We start from the raw sequence: 22,600 nt of genomic DNA, 5'->3' as shown, positions 1-22,600 counted from the left end.
ATCACTGGAGCCAGAACCTTTGTGAATACTCTGGCAGTAGATAAGCCAAAGGGCAATGCAGAGAACTGATAATGAGAATTTCCAGCTCGAAACGCAGATACTTTCTGCAACTTAGTCTTATAGGCACATGAAGGTAAGCTTCCTTGAGATCTAAAGTTACCATCCAGTGATCTTTGCCCAGTAGAGGTAAAAGCTGTTGTAACGTCAACATTTTGAACTTTGGAATGTCCAGATAAGTGTTGAGGATAGATAAATCCAAAATTGGTCTCCACGTGTTCCCCTTCTTTGGTACTAGGAACAGGCGAGAATAAAATCCTAGGCCCCTTTCTGGCACAGGAACTGACTGAATGGCTCCTATTTGGAGTAACAGAGAAATTTGTCTGCGAGCCTCTGTTCTTTGTAGAGGAGGAATGTCTGGCATGCCTTTGAAAGGAGGCAAGGTATGGAAATAAAACCTGTAACCGTGGTGAATGATATCCAGTACCCATTTGTCGTGGGTAATTAAATCCCAATTTTCTTTGAAAAGAGACAGTCTTCCTCCTAGAGGTGCCAGGTGAGAAGGTACTGGCAGCTGAAAAGGCAGGTCATTGGGTCTGCTTACGAAAGGACTGACCCCTGCCCTCACCAGAAGTCTGAGCAGGTGAACTCCCTGTCCTAGGCCTAAAAGAACCTTGAGCTCTGCCCCTACCACGTCTAGACCTACCCCTAGACTGGGAATCATAAGCAGGATAAGTCCACCCCTTAGTAGGCCAATTTCTACTAAACTTCGGAGGCTGCACCTGCAAAAAATCCTTAACAGTTTGCATAGACTTAGCCTTGTCCTCCATTTTCTTTAAAACTGCTTCCACAGGCAAACCAAACAACACATCAGACTGTAAAGGAGCATCCAAAATCCTTGTCTTAACATGCTCAGCTAAGTTCTGATCTCTCAACCAGGCGTGCCAACGAATAACAGAACCAGTGGCAGCCACCCTGGAGGAGGCCTGCACAGCATCAAAACCACATTGCAAGGAATGTTTACCCACTTGTTCAGACACATGAACTAAATCCTGCAACTCTTTACACTCAATACCTTCCGCCAGAGCATCCACCTTAGATTTCAACTGTGAAAGAAGATAATTCTGATATTTTAACATGTGAAACTGACAATTCAACGCCCTCATGGCTAAAGTGGAAGTATACATTTTCTTTCCCCATCTATCCAAAGCCCTTGCCTCTTTATCAGGAGGGACAGGATTTTTAACAACTGAGGCCTTCACACCTTTAGGCCCCTGAGAGACAGTTTCCGGGTCTGCCCTAGGACTCTTAAAAAGATACTTATGAGCGTCAGGCACCCTATAATACATATCCGGTTTAACTGGGGCAGGAGGCAAAGAATCAGGATTCAGGGAAGCCTCTGCAAAAACATCTTCCACCACATTCAAAACAGGAGGTATAGCTAAAGGCCTATGCTGGGGTAAAAACAAGAATTCCCTAAGCCTTTTCCTAGAATCAGAGAAATCTTGCCCTTCCCATTTAAAATGCTCCCTCATGGAATGCAGAGTCTCTGAAAATGAAAAATCCTCAGGAGGAGAAGCTGAAGGAGTAGAATCATCCACATCAGAATCAGAATAAGGAGGGTACTCCTGCAAGTCTTCAGCAAGACTCAGAAGCCTCGAGCATTGCTCAAAACTCTCAAACTCAGGTTCCACCCTAGGCCTCTTATCAGGAGGGGGCATAGAACCCCTTATCATAGTAATCAAATCCTCTGCCATTTTAAGCATATGTTTCTTAGGCAAAGACCCTGAGGCACTAGGAGAAACCCCGACTGAAGCAAAACTTGGCCTGCCCCTCAAAGAAGCCTTGGAAACAGAAGGGAGGCTCTAACCACCTTAGGAAGAGAAGGAAGAACAGCCACCTGAGAAGCCCCTCAGCCTGGCCTACTTCCTGAGAGGATACATCCTGTAACAGTAAAGTCTCTCCCTGAGACTCCAAAGAAACACCTGGCAAAACCTCCGGCTCCACTGAGCCCTCTAAAGAACCGATGTCTGGGACTGTCGGTTCTTCCACTCTAGGCTTTGCTGCTTTGTCCTTGCGCTTTTAGCGAAGCGGCCGGAGCATCCGGCGGCATTTTATAATTACAACGCTTCCCAAACACTAACCTGGCACAGTCTAACCTTCTCTTAATAGTGCGTTTGTTAAATCTAGCACAAGAGCGGCATCCAACAACGTTGTGCTCAGGCCCTAAACAAGGTATACACAAAGTATGGTAATCCCTATGAGGTATCTGTTTCCCACAAGAAATACAGTTATTCACTTTTTCTGACATCCGGTTAAATACTGAGGCAAGAAAAACCAAAATATTCCCAACGGGTACTTAGCCAACTTTGATTCGGTCTGAAACTCTGACTTCAGAAACTTTCAGAACGCCAACCTGCACTCGCAAAATTGCTTCTGCATCGGACCATGCGGCAAAAAAGACTGAGGATATGACGTCGGTCATGCGCATTAGTACCCTGACGTACTGACGTCAGTCTAATGCGCCGTGACCGGCGTCAGCCATATACTTTGGTATTCGGGCCGACTGGACAGCGGACTACCCAATAGTTAGGACTGCAGCAATGTGGAATGAAGAACATCCATGTTTTCTCTTGGCACAGAGAGGAAACTGTGAGGGCTCATATTTCATCAAATGCAAATCAACCTAATGCTCAGCTACAACGATCTAGAAGAGAGGGCTATTCTAATATGAGTAATACAGCACCAATTAGTACACAGGAAGGAACTCCTGTGCATATAGGGGAAGATGTTACAGCTTTAGACCTTTTTGCAAGTGAACCTACAGACCAAGAACTGTCGGCTGACAAGAACCATACTGGTGAGGTTCATAATAGTAACATTTCTACCACTGAGACAACAAGTAGTTTTTTAGGCAAAACAAATCTAAAAATAAATCTACAGCTCCCAATACAGGTGCAGCAGAGGGAGAGAGACTGAAGCAAGCAAAGAGGAACACCACAAAGGAAAGACTTGGTGGCAAGACCGAAGGAAGGCCCTGTAACAAGAAGAGAAAGACTTAGCAGGACATACTGTTGTTAACTTGTCTGGCTTTGAATTGTCTGAAACTGGAACTGAGTTTACTAGACAAGGGTTTAACTTTTATTCCATCTGGTAATGGTGTACTTAATGACAGCATTACTGAGCTAAGAATGTTTGTTAGAAATTTAGATCTGAAAATGTTATTTGGGAATAATAATGCCAGTACTGAAAATGTCTTAAAAGGAAGTAGCACTTTTTTACCTAATAGCACAGTGACTGGCACAGCCTTTTTACAGTTATGTGAGAATGATGTCTATGATTTGTTTTTTTTTAATGTAAAATCACCTAGTTTTCATAACCTGAATGCTAATGAAAGAAAAGTATTAATGGACTTTGTTAAAAGGACTGACATTATACTGAAACCAGCTGGTAAAGGTGGAAAAACAGTTATATTTAATTACAACAATATCAAGAACTGATGCATGAATTTTTAAACAACAGTGCAACATTTAAGGTTATAAATGTTATACAGCTGAATAGAATGATTTATAGGATTAAAACTGAATTGTATGACTATTTAATGCAGTCAGCAATTACTCCTTTACAGTATAATTATTTCTACATAGAACATCCTGTCTGCCAAGTTATATATGGGTTGCCCAAGCTCCATAAAAACTTGCTTCACCCCCAATGAGACCCATAGTCTCAGGAAAAAGTACAGTTGTGTACCTACCATAAATGTAGATGTTCGAGTGTATTCACTGTTGCAGTCATTACTCTTGTGTTATCCTACTGGCAGGCTACCCGCAGTCGGCCTGAATTCCAAAGTCCTGGTCCGGTGTCAGTTGCCTGTTGCCTCTTCCCTGACGTCAGAGCGCCAGGGGTATAAAAGATGCAGCCGACGCCATTTTCTTCAGTTTTTCTTGCCCCAGATGTCAGGTGCCCCCAAAAGGGTAGGCTAAATATATTATGCCAATAAACATACATGCAGTAAAGAAACATTTCCTTCATCTACAAGTGAGCACACCACATAGGTTGTATAGAATAGAGAAGTACAGATACACCCCAGCAAAAGAAAGGGGGACGGAGGGAGGGTAACCTGGACTGCAACAGTGAATACACTCGAACATTTACATTTATGGTAGGTACACAACTGTACTATGTTCAGTATGTTTCACTGTTGCAGTCATTACTCTTGGGTTGAATCCCAAAGCTAAGGATGGGTGGCTGAGCTAAACAGGATTAGGAGAGGCTATGAGGCCCTGCAGCACTGCAGTGGCAAAGCCTGCTCTGGATTTAGAGTAAAGAGGTAAGTGGTAGTGCTTTGTAAAAGTGTGCACTGAACTCCAAGTTGCAGCCTCTAAGATGTCTTTGGTTGGTACTCCTCTGAGGAAGGCTGCTGAAGTGGCTGCTGCTCTGGTAGAATGAGGCCTAATGCCCTTAGGCACTGACTTGCCATGCTGAGAATAGCAGAAACGGATGCAATGACCTATCCATTTAGAAATAGTCTGTTTTGAGATAGCCTTTCCTTGTGATCCTGCAGCATATGACACTAAAAGTTGCTCAGTCTTTCTGAATGCTTTTGTTCTGTCCAAGTAGAAGCATAGCTGCCTGTGTATGTCCAAAGAATGCAGAATTTTCTCACCCTTGTTCTGTGGCTTTGGATAAAAGGTAGGCAAGTGAATGGTTTGGTCGAGGGCCACACTGGACACCACCTTAGGCATAAATGTTGGGTTTGTCCTCAGAGAAATCCTGCCTGGATGAAAAATGATAAAAGGTTCCACAGCCATGAGTGCTTGTAACTCCGAGACCAGTCTTGCAGAGGTTATTGCTAGGAGCAGAGCTGTTTCCCAGGATAAGAATTTTATATCAGCTGTTGAGGCTGGATCAAAGGGAGGCAGTGTGAGTTTTTCCAAGACATAATTGAGGTCCCATGCCGGAACTGGTGCTCTCCTTGGAGGCCTGATGTTTTGGCCCCTCTGAGGTACTGCCTTATTAAAGGATGAGAAAAGATAGGTGGTTCCGTATTGTAATGGGCTGAAATGGCAGAGGCATGAATCTTAATTGATGAAAATGAAAGGCCTTTGTCCAGCATCTCAGTTAGGTATTGTAAAATCTGAGGAATATTTGGTACATACATGTCAATGTCTTGTTCCTGGTTCCAAGCACAGAATCTCTTCCATTTTTCTGCATAGGATTTTCTGGTACTGGGCCTCCTGGCCTCCAAGATAACATCCATAACAGCTTTTGAAAGAGGAGTGTTCTGAATGGCTACATTATCCGCCATGCTGCCAGATTTAAGGTCATGAGTTGGCTGTGCAGGATCTGATTGTTTTGTTGGGTCAGCAAGTGAGAAGTTTGAGGCAATATCCATGCTGGACCTTGAGACAAGCTCTTTAGGATTGGGTACCAGTGCTGGCGTGGCCAGTCTGGTGCAATCAGTATCATTTTTGGCTTCTCTTGTCTGACCTTTAGGAGTACCTTGGGAAGGAGAGGCAGTGGAGGAGAGTCATATACTGTTAGGTTTTTCCAGCTGAAGGATAGGGTGTCCACTCTCCATACTTGTTTGTGATAAATCCTTGTGCAAAATCTCTGTAATTGGCAGTTGTGAGGGGAGGCAAATAGATCTATGTCTGGGCATCCCCATTTCCTTGTTATCATGCAGAAGACTTGTGGATCCAGTTTCTACTCGTGGGGATCCATGAGGTTTCTGCTTAGTCTGCCAGAGTATTTGTTTTTCCTGGCAGGAATTGTGCTTGCAGGTGAACTTGATAAGTCAATGCTGTGAACAACAAGGTCATTGCTTGTCTGCAGAGGGGCTAGGAATGTGTGCCTCCCTGCTTGTTTATGTACCACATGACCGTTTTATTGTCCGTCTTTATTAGTAGCTGTCCTGGATGAAGTAGATCCTTGAAAGCTGTCAGGGCATTCTGAACAGCTAGCATCTCTTTTTGATTGATATGAAGATGCATCTGGCTTGCAGGCCATGTGCCCTGAATACACCCCCCCAACCCCCCCCACCCCCCAGGCATAATCTGATGCATCCGTTGTCAGTGTCTGTCTGGCTGTGGGTAAAGTGAATGGCAGACCCTTGTTGTGGTGATAGGCCTGTGCCTACCATCAAAACTCCTGTTGCAGGCAAGGAATGAGGGTAATTACTGTCTCCAGGCTGTGGCAATGCTGAGTCCAAACACTTTTTAGATACCACTGTAGTTTCCTCATATGCAATCTGGCATATGGAATTAGTAGAATGCAGGATGCCATGAAGCCCAAGGCCTGCAGGATTTTCCTTGCAGATAACTGGGTCTTTGTTGCCAACTTTTTGAAGTAAGAAGTCAGTTGCCTTTGTTTGTCTGGCGTGAGATAAGCCATCTGGGCAGTTGTATTTAAGCTTGCACCCAGGAATATTATCTCTTGAGAGGGTACTAGTTTTGATTTCTTTTTGTTTACTGTGTACCCTAGGCAAATTAGTAATCTTTTTACAAACGCCAGATGCTTTAGAAGAATGTCTTTGTTCTCTGCTTGAATAAGGCAGTCGTCCAAGCAGGGATATATTTGAATTCCTCTTTGTCTGCAAAATGCAATTACTGGTGCCAGGCATTTTGTGAAGACCCTGGGCGCAGTAGATAAGCCAAAGGGCAGTGTAGAGAATTGGTAGTGCATTGAGCCAGCTTTCAATCTGAGGTATCTTCTGCAAGATTGTCTGATTGGGACATGCGGGTATGCCTCTTTTAGGTCCAAAGTTACGAGCCAAGCCTTCTTGCCCAGCATGGGCAGTAGCTGCTGTAGAGTCAACATCTTGAATTTTGGAACCTCCAGAAACGTGTTTAGTATAGACAGGTCCAGTATTGATCTCCAGGTTTTGTCCTTTCTGGGCACCAAGAAAAGTCTTGAGTAAAATCCTTGCCCCTGCTCTTGTTGTGGTACTTGTTGAATGGCCCTCATGTCCATGAGGGCTGTAATTTGCTTTGTGCCTCTGCCCATTGATTGTGTGGCAGGTCTGGCATACCTTTTGCCCTTGGTAGGGTGTGAAAATGGAACCTGTAGCCCTGGGACACTATGATCAAGACCCATTTGTCTTGGGTAATCATTTGCCAATTTGGTGAAAAAAGTGCTAGTTTTCCCCCTAAGGGGGCAGCCAAAAGAAAAGTGCTTGGATCTGGCAGAGGAAAGTCATTGGGACTGTTTCCTGTAAGGTTGTGATTTGTCTTCTCCGCTTTTGGAGGTAGGAGCACCCCATTGTTTAGGCCTGTATGAGCCTTGGGGCTGAGATCTGCCTCTGGGACGTCTGTATCTGCCTCTTTGTGGCCCGTCTGACACTGGAAAGGACCAATTTTTGGAAGGCCAGTTCCTGCTAAATCTGGGTGGCTGTACCTGTAAAAAATCCTTAACTGTCTGCATGGATTTCACTTTATCCTCCATTTTCTTCAACACCTCTTCTGCTTTAGCACCAAACAAAGTATCATGCTGTAATGGAGCATCTAATAATTTTGCTTTAACATGATCAGGTAGATTCTGTTCTTTTAACCAAGCATGCCTTCTAATAACAGAACCTGTAACAGCGGCCCTGCAAGAGGCCTCCAGTGAATCATAACCACATTGCAAAGTATGCTTTTCCCACTTGTTCAGCTGCATGCAATAAATCCTGCATTTCCTTGTTCTCTGAACATTCAGAATTTGTCAAGCAGTGACATTAAGTACTGCTGATATTTAAGCATATGAAACTGACAATTTAAAGCCCTTACAGCCAAGTTAGCAGAAGTGTAAACTTTTTTCCCCCATCTGTCCAGTGCCCTGGAATCCCTATCAGAGGGGACAGGGTTTTTTGCAGTGGAAGCTTTGACCCCTTTGGGACCCTGAGATACAGTTTCTGGGTCAGCAGGGGGGTTTTTATATAGGAATTTATGAGAATCTGGGAAGCTGTAGTATCTGTCAGGCTTAGCAGGTGCAGGGGGTAAAGAGTCAGGGGACAGGCTGGACTCTGAAAATACATCATCTACAATGTCTAGAACAGGTGGAATAGCAAGGGGTCTGTGCTGAGGTAATAGCAGAAAGTCTCTGAGCCTTTTCTTAGATTCTGAGTAATCTTGGCTCTCCCAGTGGAAATGCTCCCTCATGGTATGCAGGGTTTCCCCAAAAGAATAATCCTCAGGAGGAGAGGCTGAAGGAATGGATTCTTCAGCATCAGAATCCTCATACAGAGGAATAGAATAACCCTGTTCAGAAGAGGAATCAGAGGAAATAGAAACCTGATCAGAAGAATCATATTCTGTCTCTTACCTAAGCCTCTTATCAGGAGGGGGATGGGAACCCCTGATCAAAGTAATTAGGTCTTCGGCCATTTTAAGCATCTGTTTTTAGGCATGGAAGTCTGATAAGGAGAATGCTGTACTTGTTTCTTTGTCTTTAGAGCTGCTTTAGTCTTTGTCTTTGAAGCTGAAGATGGTTTAACATATAACTGTGTAGGTCTGAAGACACCCTCAGAAGCCGATGCCTGCTTAGCGGCTCTGGACCCATCTGAGAGAATGATTTCCGAGTGTCCAATACCTTGAGTATCCAGAGGCCCAGTCGGCTCCACGTGGGAGTCGGAATTGGCCTGTGGCTCTGAGGTAGCGAGCGCCACGGGCTGCGAAAGCGCCTCACTGAGAACTGGCGAACCGGCGACTGGCCTAACGGAGGCCTCGTCATCAGTTTTGGACCTCGGATGCCTACCCTTTTCCTTGTCCTTGCGTTTTTTGTAAACTCCGGTCGTCTGCTGTTCCGACGGCATTATACAATTAAACCTTCGGCCAAAGTAATGAAATGCAAAATCGAACCGACGCTTAATAGTGCGTTGGTTAAATCAAGCACAAAACCGACAGTTAGCAACGTTGTGGTCAGGGCCTAGGCAAGGAAAACAGTAAGAGTGAAAATAATTATGAGGTATTTGCTTCCCACAAGAAATACAATTGTTAACTTTTTCTGACATAGGTCTGGAGCAAGAAAAAAGTTTCCCAATGGGGTACTTAGCTTCAATGAAGACTGCGGTTCTGAAATTCGGATTTGAAAATCTCAGGAGTCAGCCGACCGGCACTTGCGAACTGCTTTTGCTTCGGGCACCGCACGGCAAGAAAGACTGAAGAAATGGAGTCGGCTGCATCTTTTATACCCCTGGCGCACTGACGTCAGGGAAGAGGTGACAGCAACCGATGCCGGACCAGGACTTTGGAATTCAGGCCGACTGCGGGTAGCCTGCCAGCAGGATAACCCAAGAGTAATGACTGCAACAGTGAAACACGATGAACATCAATGGGCTACTACAGCAATCTCAAAATATTTAGACCAGCAACTTAAACCTCTATTGAAACACGGTATGTCCTATATAAAGGACACTGGTGAATTTTTAGAGTCATTGAGAATGTTTTTGGATATGAATATGACAAGTGTGTTGTTTGTAACTATGGACGTTAAGTCCTTATTTATGGTTATTTCTAACAATATAGGTATTGAATATGTTAGAGAATTTCTAGTTAAGCACAGCACTTTTACAGCAAATAAAATTTCACTGCTGTGTTCTCTACTGGAGATTGTTCTGCAAAATAATGTTTTCATGTTTGGGGATGATGTATATCATCAGACTTCAGGAGTAGCTATGGGCACACCTGTAGCACATAGCTATGCTAACACAGTGTTGGCTAGATGGGAAGAATATATTATTTTTGATAACAAAAAAGAATACTATAATATTGCTTTAATGCACTACAAACATTTTGCAGATGACATAGTATTATTGTGGAGAGGTAGCAAGGAGGCATTGGACCTATCTGTTGAACATCTACAAAATAGCACCAGCTTCCTTAAGTTTAAAATGTCTTGTTCAGTAGAGGAAACCACTTTCTTGGATGTTAAACTGATGAATACTGATGGTAAAATTCATACATCTATATATATAGGAAAGAGGTACAAACAACTAAATATGTTCATAATTCCAGTATGTACCCCACTCATGTTTATAAGGGTGTAGTAAAAAGTCAATTCTTAAGAGCCAGTAGGCTAAACACCACTGAAGAAGGGTTTGCAGCTAAAATTAGTACTATGACACAGGACTTTTTGGCAAGAGGTTATAGTACAGATTTATTAACTAAGAATGTAGAATATGTTAAATCTGAAAGGCCTAGTGTGGCTAAACCATATTTATTTACAGAAGGCAATAATGCCCAGAAGAATAGCTTGGTGAGAGAAGCTGGGTTTAATAAATTAGGATATATGATGAAGTACAACAAGACATTCTAGGCAGATTCAGTCCATAATTAAAAGAAATTGGACTGTTCTTAGTTCTGATGTTAATGTTAGGAAAACAGTAGGCGAAAAGCCTTATTTTGTATATAAGAAAGAGATGAACCTCAAACAACTTCTTTGCTATAAAGATTTTGATAAAAATGAAGAATTACATATATTTAATAAGGGGACAGCCCCTGTTATAACTGCATCTTGTTTAAGTTCATTAATATGGAAACAGGATTTATACATCCTATTAATACAAGTTAATTTTATTTTTAAGGCATTTGGGAGGTGAAATAGTGAAAATTTAGTTTACTTGGCTAACTGTGAAAAATGTTTGTGTTTTTACATTGGAAAAATAACTGTAAATTCAAGGAGAGAATTGCATCCCACTTATCTAACATAAGAAGGGGGGGTTGAGACAAATGCACTTAGTAAGCATATTTTACATTGTGGAAATGAACATACATTTAAATTTAGGATACTGCAGAGAGTTTGCAAAAACAAGAGGGGGGAGGGGCATTGTGAATGCCACTGAGAGAGCAGAATACAAATAGATAAACTTTTTTTTAGATCTGATGTCTATCCAGGGCTTAATAAAACTAATAGTATTAAACCCATTTTGAAATTAAGAAAAGCATATGTTACGAGTATTACAGTTGTCCTGAGGAGCTTTTTAGGCAGTAATGAAATTTGTTAAGTTAACGACTGTTTTTAATGCAGTTTTTTTATTGAACTAGGCTTAGTCAACTATATTAATTACGTAAATTGTATAATTATATAATGTGTTTATGAGATATGTTATGTGATTGGCTGGTGTTCTATATTTATTCTGTGGTTTTAATGTATGATTCATTGTTGAAAAAGAGTTTCAACTTGAAAACTTGAAGTAATAAACCTTGTTTTACATGGATGGTTGTGCTGTGCCTTTTTGTTACTGCACATAACATCACCCTCAGAAAGCTAATACATGCAAATGATAGCATTCACACAGCAGAAAAAAAAAAACAAAAAAAACAAAGCAACAGGTAAAAATGTCATACAGGAAAGCCAAATAAACAACAACAATAAAAATACCAGTCAAATCAGAATCTATACGGAGACCCAAGGGATAAACGCAAATGACCCCTTAAGGACATACAAGTGTTTCAAATACATGGTGCCTGAACGCCCATGATTTTTTTTTTTATTTTAATAGTTTTTATTTTTGCAATCGGGCCAACAAAACCAAACACCATTAGCTGCAAGATGCAACATGACATGTTTCACCCATTTTATGGGCACATCAGTGTAGAAAAAGTGGACAGTTTGGTCTTTGTCTGAAAATACCCAGCTTTTTTAAAAATACTGTGCATCACATTAGGGTGACTGTAAAATGTCCCAAACAAGAATCAAAGCAACAGATAAAAAGATTACACATAAAAGCCACATAGGCAACAACAAAATGACCCAGACAAACCAGAGCCTTAATTGTGTAACACCTTAAAACTCCTTGAAAGAATTCTCATACAGTACGCCCAAAGGACTGCATAAGAACGTACAATGGGTTCTGAATGTCCATGACTTTTAAACATAAATGTAACCACAAAGGTAGGCTGTACCGTCCCCCCTGTTCCTAGTATTATGCCGTCTCCCAAGATAATCAACAAAAGGAGAAAACTCCATTACCCTCAAAAATGTATGACCTTAGAAAAGTCACAATTTGAGACTAAAGTGAATATGATTAAGTTGCTTGTATTAACTGAGTTTCAAACACACTATAACTGATTAAAGCATATGCTCTCCCCCCAAAAAAAAATATTTATTTTATTTCTTTTTTTTACATGCCTTGATACTACAGGTCTTTCAGTAAACAGATCTGAATAAAAAAAAGCAATACTTTCATATGACCAAATGTTTGGATACAAAAACAGCCTTCAATATATACTATGTGTGTAAGCTTGTACGCATGCACACACAGACACACACAGACACACACAGACACACACACACACACACACACACACACGCACACACACGCACACACACAATACCCAACTTGTCATTATTTTCAAAAAAGTTAAATGTGAGAGTTTGCGTGTTTAAGTCTGAACACCATTTAGAGACACTGCTCTAACACTCACAGGCACTTAGTGGTTATCAGCAAAAAAACACTACCATTTAGAAGAGGGTACACTTCTGATTCAAATGGTATAAAAAAATGTTGGAGAGGTGCAAATGTATAAAAAGCACAAAGAAATGAGAAAGGCTGAGGCAGATGAGTTGGGAAAAGACAGCAAAGAAACAAAATAAGAAGATAAGAAAAACAGACAGAACTAAGTAAATTTGATATACAAACTAAAAAATGCAGTTTGGGTACAGCAGAGTCGATTATCCAAACTAAATGGGACTTGGGAAGTTTGGATAGCTCAGATAATCAAACTGTTCAGATATCAAATATACACTGAACTGGATAAAAAACTTATAAAATCTTGTGTTTTGTGTGCACAGGGAATAAGCTTTTCAACCATTCAGTGATTCTCGTGGACAATAAGGAATATTTTTTACACACGAGCAGGCTACAAACTCAAAAAACACGCACAAGTGAATATGTATGACATTTACATAATCAGACATTATGATTTTTCCTACCCAGAAACTTTGGAAGGCTGTGTTCGGATAATTGACATTTTGGATAATCGACATTTGGAAAATCAACTCTACTGCATTTATAACATATACCATTCACGTTTAAGCAAAGGAAACAGGAAAACAATCGCAGGCAGACCTAGCCAAAGGACAACCCAAGGACATATTTTGCTTAATTTCCATGATGGAGAAGGAGAAAAGGGAGACAGACAGAGATCCACTATTATCTGAAATATGGGAAAAACAGAAGTAGATTACTGTAGAAGGGTGGATTAGCTATCATCAGTGAATGAAAACCCGTGGAAGAACATAGACATTACTGATAAGTCAGCAGAAAAGTGAGCGGCATGACATCTAAAATAATAACATGAATGGCTACAGAGAACAGATCAGTACAGATTCAAGATGTTAGGCTCACACACACCTGCAAAGCGGTACAGAGAAAAGATATGAAAGTTACAAATCAGCTGCAGATCAATCCATTGCATAATGGCTGATCAAAAAAGAAGGGTATGTTGCTGACCTGATACTATATCAGGAGAGGTCCTGTCAGTGATGGTGAGAACCTGCATTTATTTAGCAGTTCAGGTATCAGATGCTGGCAAGTGGAAGAGGATTGAGTGGTGCTTACGGACTCTCCTTCTCTTGGGGTGAGAAGTGTGGAAGATGCTATTTTTTTATCCTCTACCTGTGTGATCCCAATGTAGACTGGGGGTATTAGCAGAGACTGGCAACAATACTGGAAATGTACAACACTGTGAAGGTGAAGTGCACACACAGGTCACAGTGACATTAGTGTTGGTCCGGATTGTGTGTGTGTTGAGGAGAGGGGGTTAGGCCAGAGAAGCAAACCTCTCTATATGTCAACAGGACTGCTGCTGTAGTAGGATGCCTCCTCTTTGGTACAGCAGGAAGTTCTCCCTACACTGAAGATCCAAAAAAAAAAAAAAAAAAAAAAAAAACCATCAGATCAACTGTGAAAAGGGAGCCACGCCTAAGAAACATAACAGAGGTTCTGAAATACAACATGTGACAGCAGATCACTGTGGAATCATAAGTAAAGACACAAAAAGGAATCTTTTCATAGGTTCATACTAGGCTATCTGCCCTAGGGCATTTATAAGCCTAGCCAGAGTGTGTTTGACTTTCGCCACCCATTTTAAATTAATTTTGCTATGCCCTTTTTCGAGGTTAGTATACTGTGCCTCTGTCTAACAGTGACACAGAAGTGATACCCAGGGTAAACCTACGATCTCGCATCCACTCATCCAGATTCCTCTTGAAGAGAGTCAATGAGGGACTCTGCCTAACCTGGACTGGGATTTTATTCCAGAGTGAAGGGAGCCTCTGGGTTCACTGCAAATGACAGGAGGGCATAAAAGAGATATGTAGAAAATAAAGAACACAGTGTTCCAATTCCTAGTTGGGTTGTTCTTGAGTTGAAAAGTCAAAGAAAGGTCTGTAGGAAGTCACAGCTTTCTGCCAAGAGGGGTGAGAGAGGTGTTGTTCCCCAAACGGCAAAATAATTACAAACCTTAAAGACTTTTAGTGAGTATTTGGTAGATCTGTTTTTGAATTGGAGTGTTCCTCATCAACTTCTTGTGTCGTTTTCCATGTGCCCAGTAAAGAAAAACATCAAGCCCTAATGGCAAAGGCCACAGCACAAGATATGCTCAGATTTACTTAAGGAATCTGATATAACTTTGTTGTGACGACTCCGATGGAAATGAATTAACAGCACAAGTAAAGGTGTATAAGTGGGTAACACCTAAAACGGAATGTGAAATAATGCAAAATAATACCTATGGATATAACCAGTCACAGCAATGAGGAAACAGAGATCTGGTGGGGTACTTGAGTAACAGAGGAGGGTATTACTAGAAGGAAAGGGGTAGTAATATTGCTTTAAACTAGTGATGAAAGAGTGCATGAAATATCAGATGCAATCCTGGATACCACTGCAACAGACAGCTGAAAGGAGGGCAACTAAGGAAAGGGGGTAGTAATATTGCTTTACAAACTAGTAATGAAAGAGTGCATGAAATATCAGATGCAATCCTGGATACCACTGCAACAGACAGCTGAAAGGAGGGCAACTAAGGAAAGGGGGTAGTAATATTGCTTTACAAACTAGTGATGAAAGAGTGCATGAAATATCAGATGCAATCCTGGATACCACTGCAACAGACAGCTGAAAGGAGGGCAACTAAGTGATGCATAGAAAGGGTGGGACAAAGGAGGCCACTGCCTCAGGCACAAGGTGTTAGGGGACATGATCAGCATATCTGTGTGTGCTTTTTTTTTATTTTTGCTCCTCAATTAGACATGAGAGAGGTATACAGCATCTGTCACTCCTCCCTTCTGTCCTCAGGACAAGCACCAGACTGGATGCTTATTTACTTATTTTTTGCTTGCTCCTCACAGATATATAAGAACATAATACAGAGGGAAACAATCCTCATTGGGAAAGAAGAGGGACTGCCAGAGCGGAAAACTGACCTTATATTTTTATGCCCTACAACTTAGTCTTTAGGTGCGTTTATGCCCTTCAACTTAGTCTTATAGGGTGACAAATCAGGGAGAAACACCCGACACCAGATTACTCAGCTACAGCTTTGATTTTTCCTTATGTACACCCTGAGTAAAGGGGCTAAAAAGGAAGAGTACATTCAGAAACATCACTAAGAAAGATCACAATATAATTCATAGGCAAGACACCATGATATGATACCGAAGGAAAACCTCTCAGAAACATATTAAAACACTTCTTCATTTGTGAGATTATCATAGATAAGTCTCCCACTATAGACAAAAAAAGATCATACAGGTCAGAAACCAATAATATGCCATTGCATGTGAAGGAACCTTGAAAAAAAAAAAAAAGAGAAGGCAAATTACGTCTAAAGGAACAGGGTTTGGAGCACTGAACTATGCATGGTGAATGAAGAGCATCACAGACAAAAATACCCTAACTACCATTCGTTCATATTTTACTGTACGTAAAAAGAAAGACGTTCCTGCTTTATTTCTTCTTTTTGGTGCAGACTTGGTGTTCATGTTGCCATTTAAAATTAGTAGACACCAATAACCCCGTTTACTTACTTGAGGCACATATTACAGTTGGTGTCAGAGCCTCACATATCCCCTACTGTCCGGCTCAGTCCCAACATTTCACATATCTATACAATTTAGGTCCTGGTCTCTCACATAAGGAATACAAACAGGAGTACAACTTAAGAGCAAATTGTGCTAGTCTGGCATATGGGAAACTGCAGCTGCTCTGACTCATGATACCATGAACAGCACACCTGACTTAGACTGTAACTGAACCACTGATAATGAACACACATATAAAACTGCTGGAACAGATTAAAAATGGACCGTAGCAAAGATAAGAAATACTAGAAAAGGAAGAATGTGGACAGCAGGGCCTTAATAAATTGTTGCCATGTTACATCAGTAGACATTTCTACATTATATGTACCTACACGGCAGTGGCAAATTTTGGATATTTTAACAACTCTAGAATGACCTGCAAAACCTATCACCTTGTACTCAAACCACACTACAATGTTTTAGCTTCCAAAGGAAAAAAATGTTACTTCATAAAGAAATTCTGGATACCTGTGAATTTTTGTTGGTAAAATTCATAGTATAAGCATAGCAAAACACTTAACATGCATAAACTGCATACCTTTTCATTCTCTGTGGAGATCTGGAGTGCATTGGGGATTAGCTTTGCTGTTTTTTCCTTTGTTATACATGTAATGTCTTTCAGCTGAATGCTAATCTGCAAAACATTAATCAAACTGTATTACTATTCACATCCAAAATGCCTATTTTCAGTTAAATATATCGTAAGCAAGGTATACAGCCGAAAATAAACTTGCAGAATTAATACTGTAACATTAAGTTTTACAAAACTATCAAGCTGTAGGGAATGAAATCACTTCATGTAAATAATGGAAGCTTCCCAAAGCTGTCCATCAAAAGGCTGCGCAAATAAATGTTAGTCATTAACCAAAAAGTACAGTTTTGTACCTACCATAAATGTAGATGTTCGAGGATCCACATTGCTGCAGTCCTAACTATTGGGTAGTCCGCTGTCCAGTCGGCCCGAATACCAAAGTATATGGCTGACGTCGGTCAGGGCGCATTAGACTGACGTCAGTACGTCAGGGTACTAATGCGCATGACCGACGTCATATCCTCAGTCTTTTCTTGCCCCAGATGTCAGAAGACCCTGAAAAGATAAGGCCAAAAACCAAAACTCCCAACATATCTGCACCAAAATATATATATATATATATACAAAATATACAAAATTAGCAGAATATAACCTCACCTACACAACCACCCCTAAACACAGAGGGGAAGGAGGGAGGGTAATTGGACTGCAGCAATGTGGATCCTCGAACATCTACATTTATGGTAGGTACAAAACTGTACTATGTTCTTCATTCCACATTGCTGCAGTCCTAACTATTGGGTAGAATCCCAAAGCAGAGGTAAGGGAGGCTGGCAAATCATAAGGAAGCAGGAGCTGATAACATGCCTTGCAAAATAGCTGTGGCAAAACCAGCCCTAGACTTAGAGTAGAGAGGAAGGTGGTAATGCTTAGAGAAAGTATGCACTGAACTCCAAGTAGCTGCCTCCAAAATATCCTTAGTTGCCACCCCCCTTAAAAAAGCTGTTGAAGTGGCAGTAGCCCTAGTGGAATGAGGCCTAATGCCAGCTGGAATCTCCTTGCCATGATGGGAATAACAAAATGCAATGCAAAACCCAATCCACCTAGAAATAGTTTGTTTTGACACAGGCTTGCCCTGAGAACTCAAAGCAAAAGAAACAAACAACTGCTGAGACTGCCTAAAATCCTTAGTCCTGCTCAAATAATAACTAACGCAATTGCCTGTGTACATCTAAAGTGTGCAAAATCTTTTCCCCTTTATTTTGGGGATCTGCATAAAACGTAGGCAAATGAATAGTATGGTTTAAAGCCACACTAGAAACCACTTTAGGCATAAAGGAAGGATTAGTACGTAATGATACCCTATCCTTATGAAAAATCAAAAAAGGCTCAACCGCCATAAGGGCCTGTAACTCAGAAACCCTTCTTGCAGAAGTAATGGCCAACAAAAAAGCAGTCTTCCATGACAAGTATTTCAGTTCAGCAGTAGCTGCAGGCTCAAAAGGTTGTAGAGTAAGTTTCTCCAACACAAAATTGAGATCCCAAGCAGGAGTAGGAGCTCTACGTGGGGTCTTATATTCTTTGCCCCTCTAAGAAATTGCTTGAACAAAGGATGTGAAAACAATGGTGGGTCACAATCATAGTGAGCTGAAATTGCTGCAGCATGAATCTTAATGGAAGAGAAAGACAAACCTTTGTCCAATAACTCAGTAAGATATTGAAGAGCCACACTCAAATTAGGCTCCGAAATCTCCAAATTCTTCGCTGCAGTCCAAAATAAAAATCTCTTCCATTTTTCTGCGTACACTTTCCTTGTACTAGGTCTTCTGGCTTCCATAATCACATTTAAAACTTGTTGAGGAAGTTGAGACCTGCTGTTTTTCAAAACAGAATATGCCAGGCTGTTAGATGAAGAGAGTGAAGCTTGACATTGAGCAGACGACCGTCCTTCTGAGACAACAGATGTGGAATCAAGGGTAAAGGCCATGGAGGCTTCTTTACCAGACTCCTCAGTAATGGGTACCAGTGCTGCCGAGGCCAATCTGGAGCTATTAAAATCATCCTTGGCTTGTCTTGTCTGACCTTTAGAAGCACCTTTGGAAGAAGAGGCAGAGGTGGAAACGCATACACATGAAGATTTTTCCAACTGAAAGAAAGAGCATCCACTTTCCAAGCTGTGTGATGAAACCTCTTTGTGCAAAACTTTGGCAGCTGGTGGTTTAGTGGAGAAGCGAACAGATCTATGTCTGGAGTTCCCCAGGACACTGTCAACTTTTGAAATACATGAAGATCCAGTTTCCACTCGTGGGGATCCATGATTTGTCTGCTTAACACATCTGCTAAGGAGTCCTGTGCTCGGCAGAAACCTTGCCTGAAGAGTTAGTTGCAAGCTTAGCGCAGTCTCCCATAAAATCATTGCTTGCCTGCACAATGGGTAAGAATGTGTTCCCCTTGTTTGTTGATGTACCACATGACAGTTGTGTTGTCTGTTAGAATCAACACCTGCCCTGGAAGAAGTAACTCCTTGAAAGCCATTAATGCAAACTGGACTGCTAACATCTCCTTCATGTTGATATGTAGATGCTGTAGTCTGGCAGGCCACTTGTCTTGTATCCACTTTCCATTCAGATGAGCTCCCCAAGCTATGTCTGAGGCATCTGTCGTTAGAATCTGACTCGCCTCTGGCCGGGTCACAGAGAGTCCCTTGTTTAGGTGACATTCCTGAGCCCACCACAAAAAATCCTTTTGAATGCAAGGTATTATTTGAATGACAGTGTCCAAATCCTGGCAGTGCTGTGTCCATACATTTTTGAGATACCATTGCAGCTTCCTCATATGCAGTTTGGCATTGGGAAGCACCAGAATACAAGATGCCATGAACCCTAAGGCTTGAAGGACTGTCCTTGCAGTCAGCCCGGACTGAAGAGATAGTTGTTGGAAGTAAAGGGAAAGATTCTTTTGTTTGTCCGGGGTTAAAAAGGCCATCTGGGCTGCTGTATTCAGTCTCACACCCAGAAAGCACATGTCTTGAGAGGGTACTAGACTGGACTTTATTTCGTTCACAGAATACCCTAGGCATCTTAGCACTGCTATGACATATTCCAAATGCTGTAGAAGGTCTTCCTTTTCTTGAGCCAGAATCAGGCAATCGTCCAAGTAAGGATAGATTTGAATTCCTTTTAGCCTGAAGTAAGCTATCACTGGAGCCAGAACCTTTGTGAATACTCTGGGCGCAGTAGATAAGCCAAAGGGCAATGCAGAGAACTGATAATGAGAATTTCCAGCTCGAAAACGCAGATACTTTCTGCAACTTAGTCTTATAGGCACATGAAGGTAAGCTTCCTTGAGATCTAAAGTTACCATCCAGTGATCTTTGCCCAGCAGAGGTAAAAGCTGTTGTAACGTCAACATTTTGAACTTGGGAATGTCCAGATAAGTGTTGAGGATAGATAAATCCAAAATTGGTCTCCACGTGTTCCTCTTCTTCGGTACTAGGAACAGGCGAGAATAAAGTCCTAGGCCCCTTTCTGGCACAGGAACCGGCTGAATGGCCCCTATTTGGAGTAACTGAGAAATTTGCTTGTGAGCCTCTTGTCTTTGTGGAGGAGGAATGTCTGGCATGCCTTTGAAAGGAGGCAAGGTATGGAAATAAAACCTGTAACCGTGGTGAATGATATCCAGAACCCATTTGTCTTGGGTAATTAAATCCCAATTTTCTTTGAAAAGAGACAGTCTTCCTCCCAGAGGTGCCGCCAGGCAAGAAGGCACTGGCAGCTGAAAAGGCAGGTCATTGGGTCTGCTTACGAAAGGACTGACCCCTGCCCTCACCAGAAGTCTGAGCAGGTGAACTCCCTGTCCTAGGCCTAAAAGCACCTTGAGCTCTGCCCTTACCACGTCTAGACCTACCCCTAGACTGGGAATCATAAGCAGGATAAGTCCATCCCTTAGCAGGCCAATTTCTACTAAACTTCGGAGGCTGCACCTGCAAAAAATCCTTAACAGTTTGCATAGACTTAGCCTTGTCCTCCATCTTCTTTAAAACTGCTTCCACAGGCGAACCAAACAACACATCAGACTGTAAAGGAGCATCCAAAATCCTTGTCTTAACATGCTCAGCTAAGTTCTGATCTCTCAACCAGGCGTGCCTACGAAGAACAGAACCAGTGGCAGCCACCCTGGAGGAGGCCTGCACAGCATCAAAACCACATTGCAAGGAATGTTTACCCACTTGTTCAGACACATGAACTAAATCCTGCAACTCTTTACACTCAATACCTTCCGCCAGAGCATCCACCTTAGATTTCAACTGTGAAAGAAGATAATTCTGATATTTTAACATGTGAAACTGACAATTCAACGCCTGCATGGCTAAAGTGGAAGAAGTATACACTTTCTTTCCCCATCTATCCAAAGCCCTTGCCTCTTTATCAGGAGGGACAGGATTTTTGACAACTGAGGCCTTCACACCTTTAGGCCCCTGAGAGACAGTTTCCGGGTCTGCCCTAGGACTCTTAAAAAGATACTTATGAGCTTCAGGCACCCTATAGTACCTATCCGGTTTAACTGGGGCAGGAGGCAAAGAATCCGGATTCAGGGAAGCCTCTGCAAAAACATCTTCCACCACATTCAAAACAGGAGGTATAGCTAAAGGCCTGTGCTGGGGTAAAAACAAGAATTCCCTAAGCCTTTTCCTGGAATCAGAGAAATCCTGACCTTCCCATTTAAAATGCTCCCTCATGGAATGCAGAGTCTCTGAAAATGAAAAATCCTCAGGAGGGGAAGCTGAAGGAGTAGAATCATCCACATCAGAATCAGAATAAGGAGGGTATTCCTGCAAGTCTTCAGTCGAAGACTCAGAAGCCTCCGAGCATTGCTCAAAACTCTCAAACTCAGATTCCACCCTAGGCCTCTTATCAGGAGGGGGCATAGAACCCCTTATCATAGTAATCAAATCCTCTGCCATTTTAAGCATATGTTTCTTAGGCAAAGACCCTGAAGTACTAGGAGAAACCCCCACTGAAGCAAAACTTGGCCTGCCCCTCAAAGAAGCCTTGGAAACAGAAGGGGAGGCCCTGACCACCTTAGGAAGAGAGGGAAGAACAGCCACCTGAGAAGCCCCCTCAGCCTGGCCTACTTCCTGAGAGGATACATCCTGTAACAGTAAAGTCTCTCCCTGAGACTCCAAAGAAACACCTGGCAAAACCTCCGGCTCCACTGAGCCCTCTAAAGAACCGATGTCTGGGACTGTCGGTTCTTCCACTCTAGGCTTTGCTGTTTTGTCCTTGCGTTTCTTAGCCGAAGCCGGCGTCGGAGCATCCGACGGCATTTTATAATTACAACGCTTCCCAAACACTAACCTGGCACAGTCTAACCTTCTCTTAATAGTGTGTTTGTTAAATCTAGCACAAGAGCGGCATCCAACAACGTCGTGCTCAGGCCCTAAACAAGGTATACACAAAGTATGGTAATCCCTATGAGGTATCTGTTTCCCACAAGAAATACAGTTATTCACTTTTTCTGACATCCGGTTAAATACTGAGGCAAGAAAAAAACAAAATATTCCCCAACGGGGTACTTAGCCAACTTTGATTCGGTCTGAAACTCTGGCTTCAGAAACTTTCAGAACGCCAACCTGCACTCGCAAAATTGCTTCTGCATCGGACCATGCGGCAAAAAAGACTGAGGATATGGCGTCGGTCATGCGCATTAGTACCCTGACGTACTGACGTCAGTCTAATGCGCCCTGACCGACGTCAGCCATATACTTTGGTATTCGGGCCGACTGGACAGCGGACTACCCAATAGTTAGGACTGCAGCAATGTGGAATGAAGAACATCGGATGACCTTCGTAGAAGTGTAGATCGAAAAACAAAACCAGATATACCAAACCACTGAGTTTTTAATAAAACAAAAAAACACAAAGCTTTCAAGACAAACTTTTTCACAATGAATAAAAAATGTTGGCTACAGCAGCTATTTAAATAAAACAATGAAGTTACCAACTA

At 42.0% G+C, this 22,600-nt stretch overlaps 1 protein-coding gene across 1 annotated transcript in view; it reads right to left on the bottom strand.

Annotated features, from left to right (window-relative positions):
• Positions 1 to 22,600, bottom strand: part of GRAMD1A (GRAM domain containing 1A) — a 1,293,980-nt gene that overhangs the window by 381,086 nt on the left and 890,294 nt on the right. The window contains exon 6 of the mRNA XM_044079359.1: positions 16,601 to 16,696. Coding sequence (XP_043935294.1) covers positions 16,601 to 16,696 — 96 coding nt within the window. The remainder of the gene's footprint in view (positions 1 to 16,600; positions 16,697 to 22,600) is intronic.

Source organism: Protopterus annectens, chromosome 8.part0 (genome assembly GCF_019279795.1).
Source record: "Protopterus annectens isolate FY-2018-M chromosome 8.part0, PAN1.0, whole genome shotgun sequence".
NCBI lineage: Eukaryota > Metazoa > Chordata > Ceratodontiformes > Protopteridae > Protopterus > Protopterus annectens.
The sequence above is the reverse complement of the archived record's forward strand: the minus strand, read 5'-3'. Positions and strand labels throughout refer to the sequence as shown.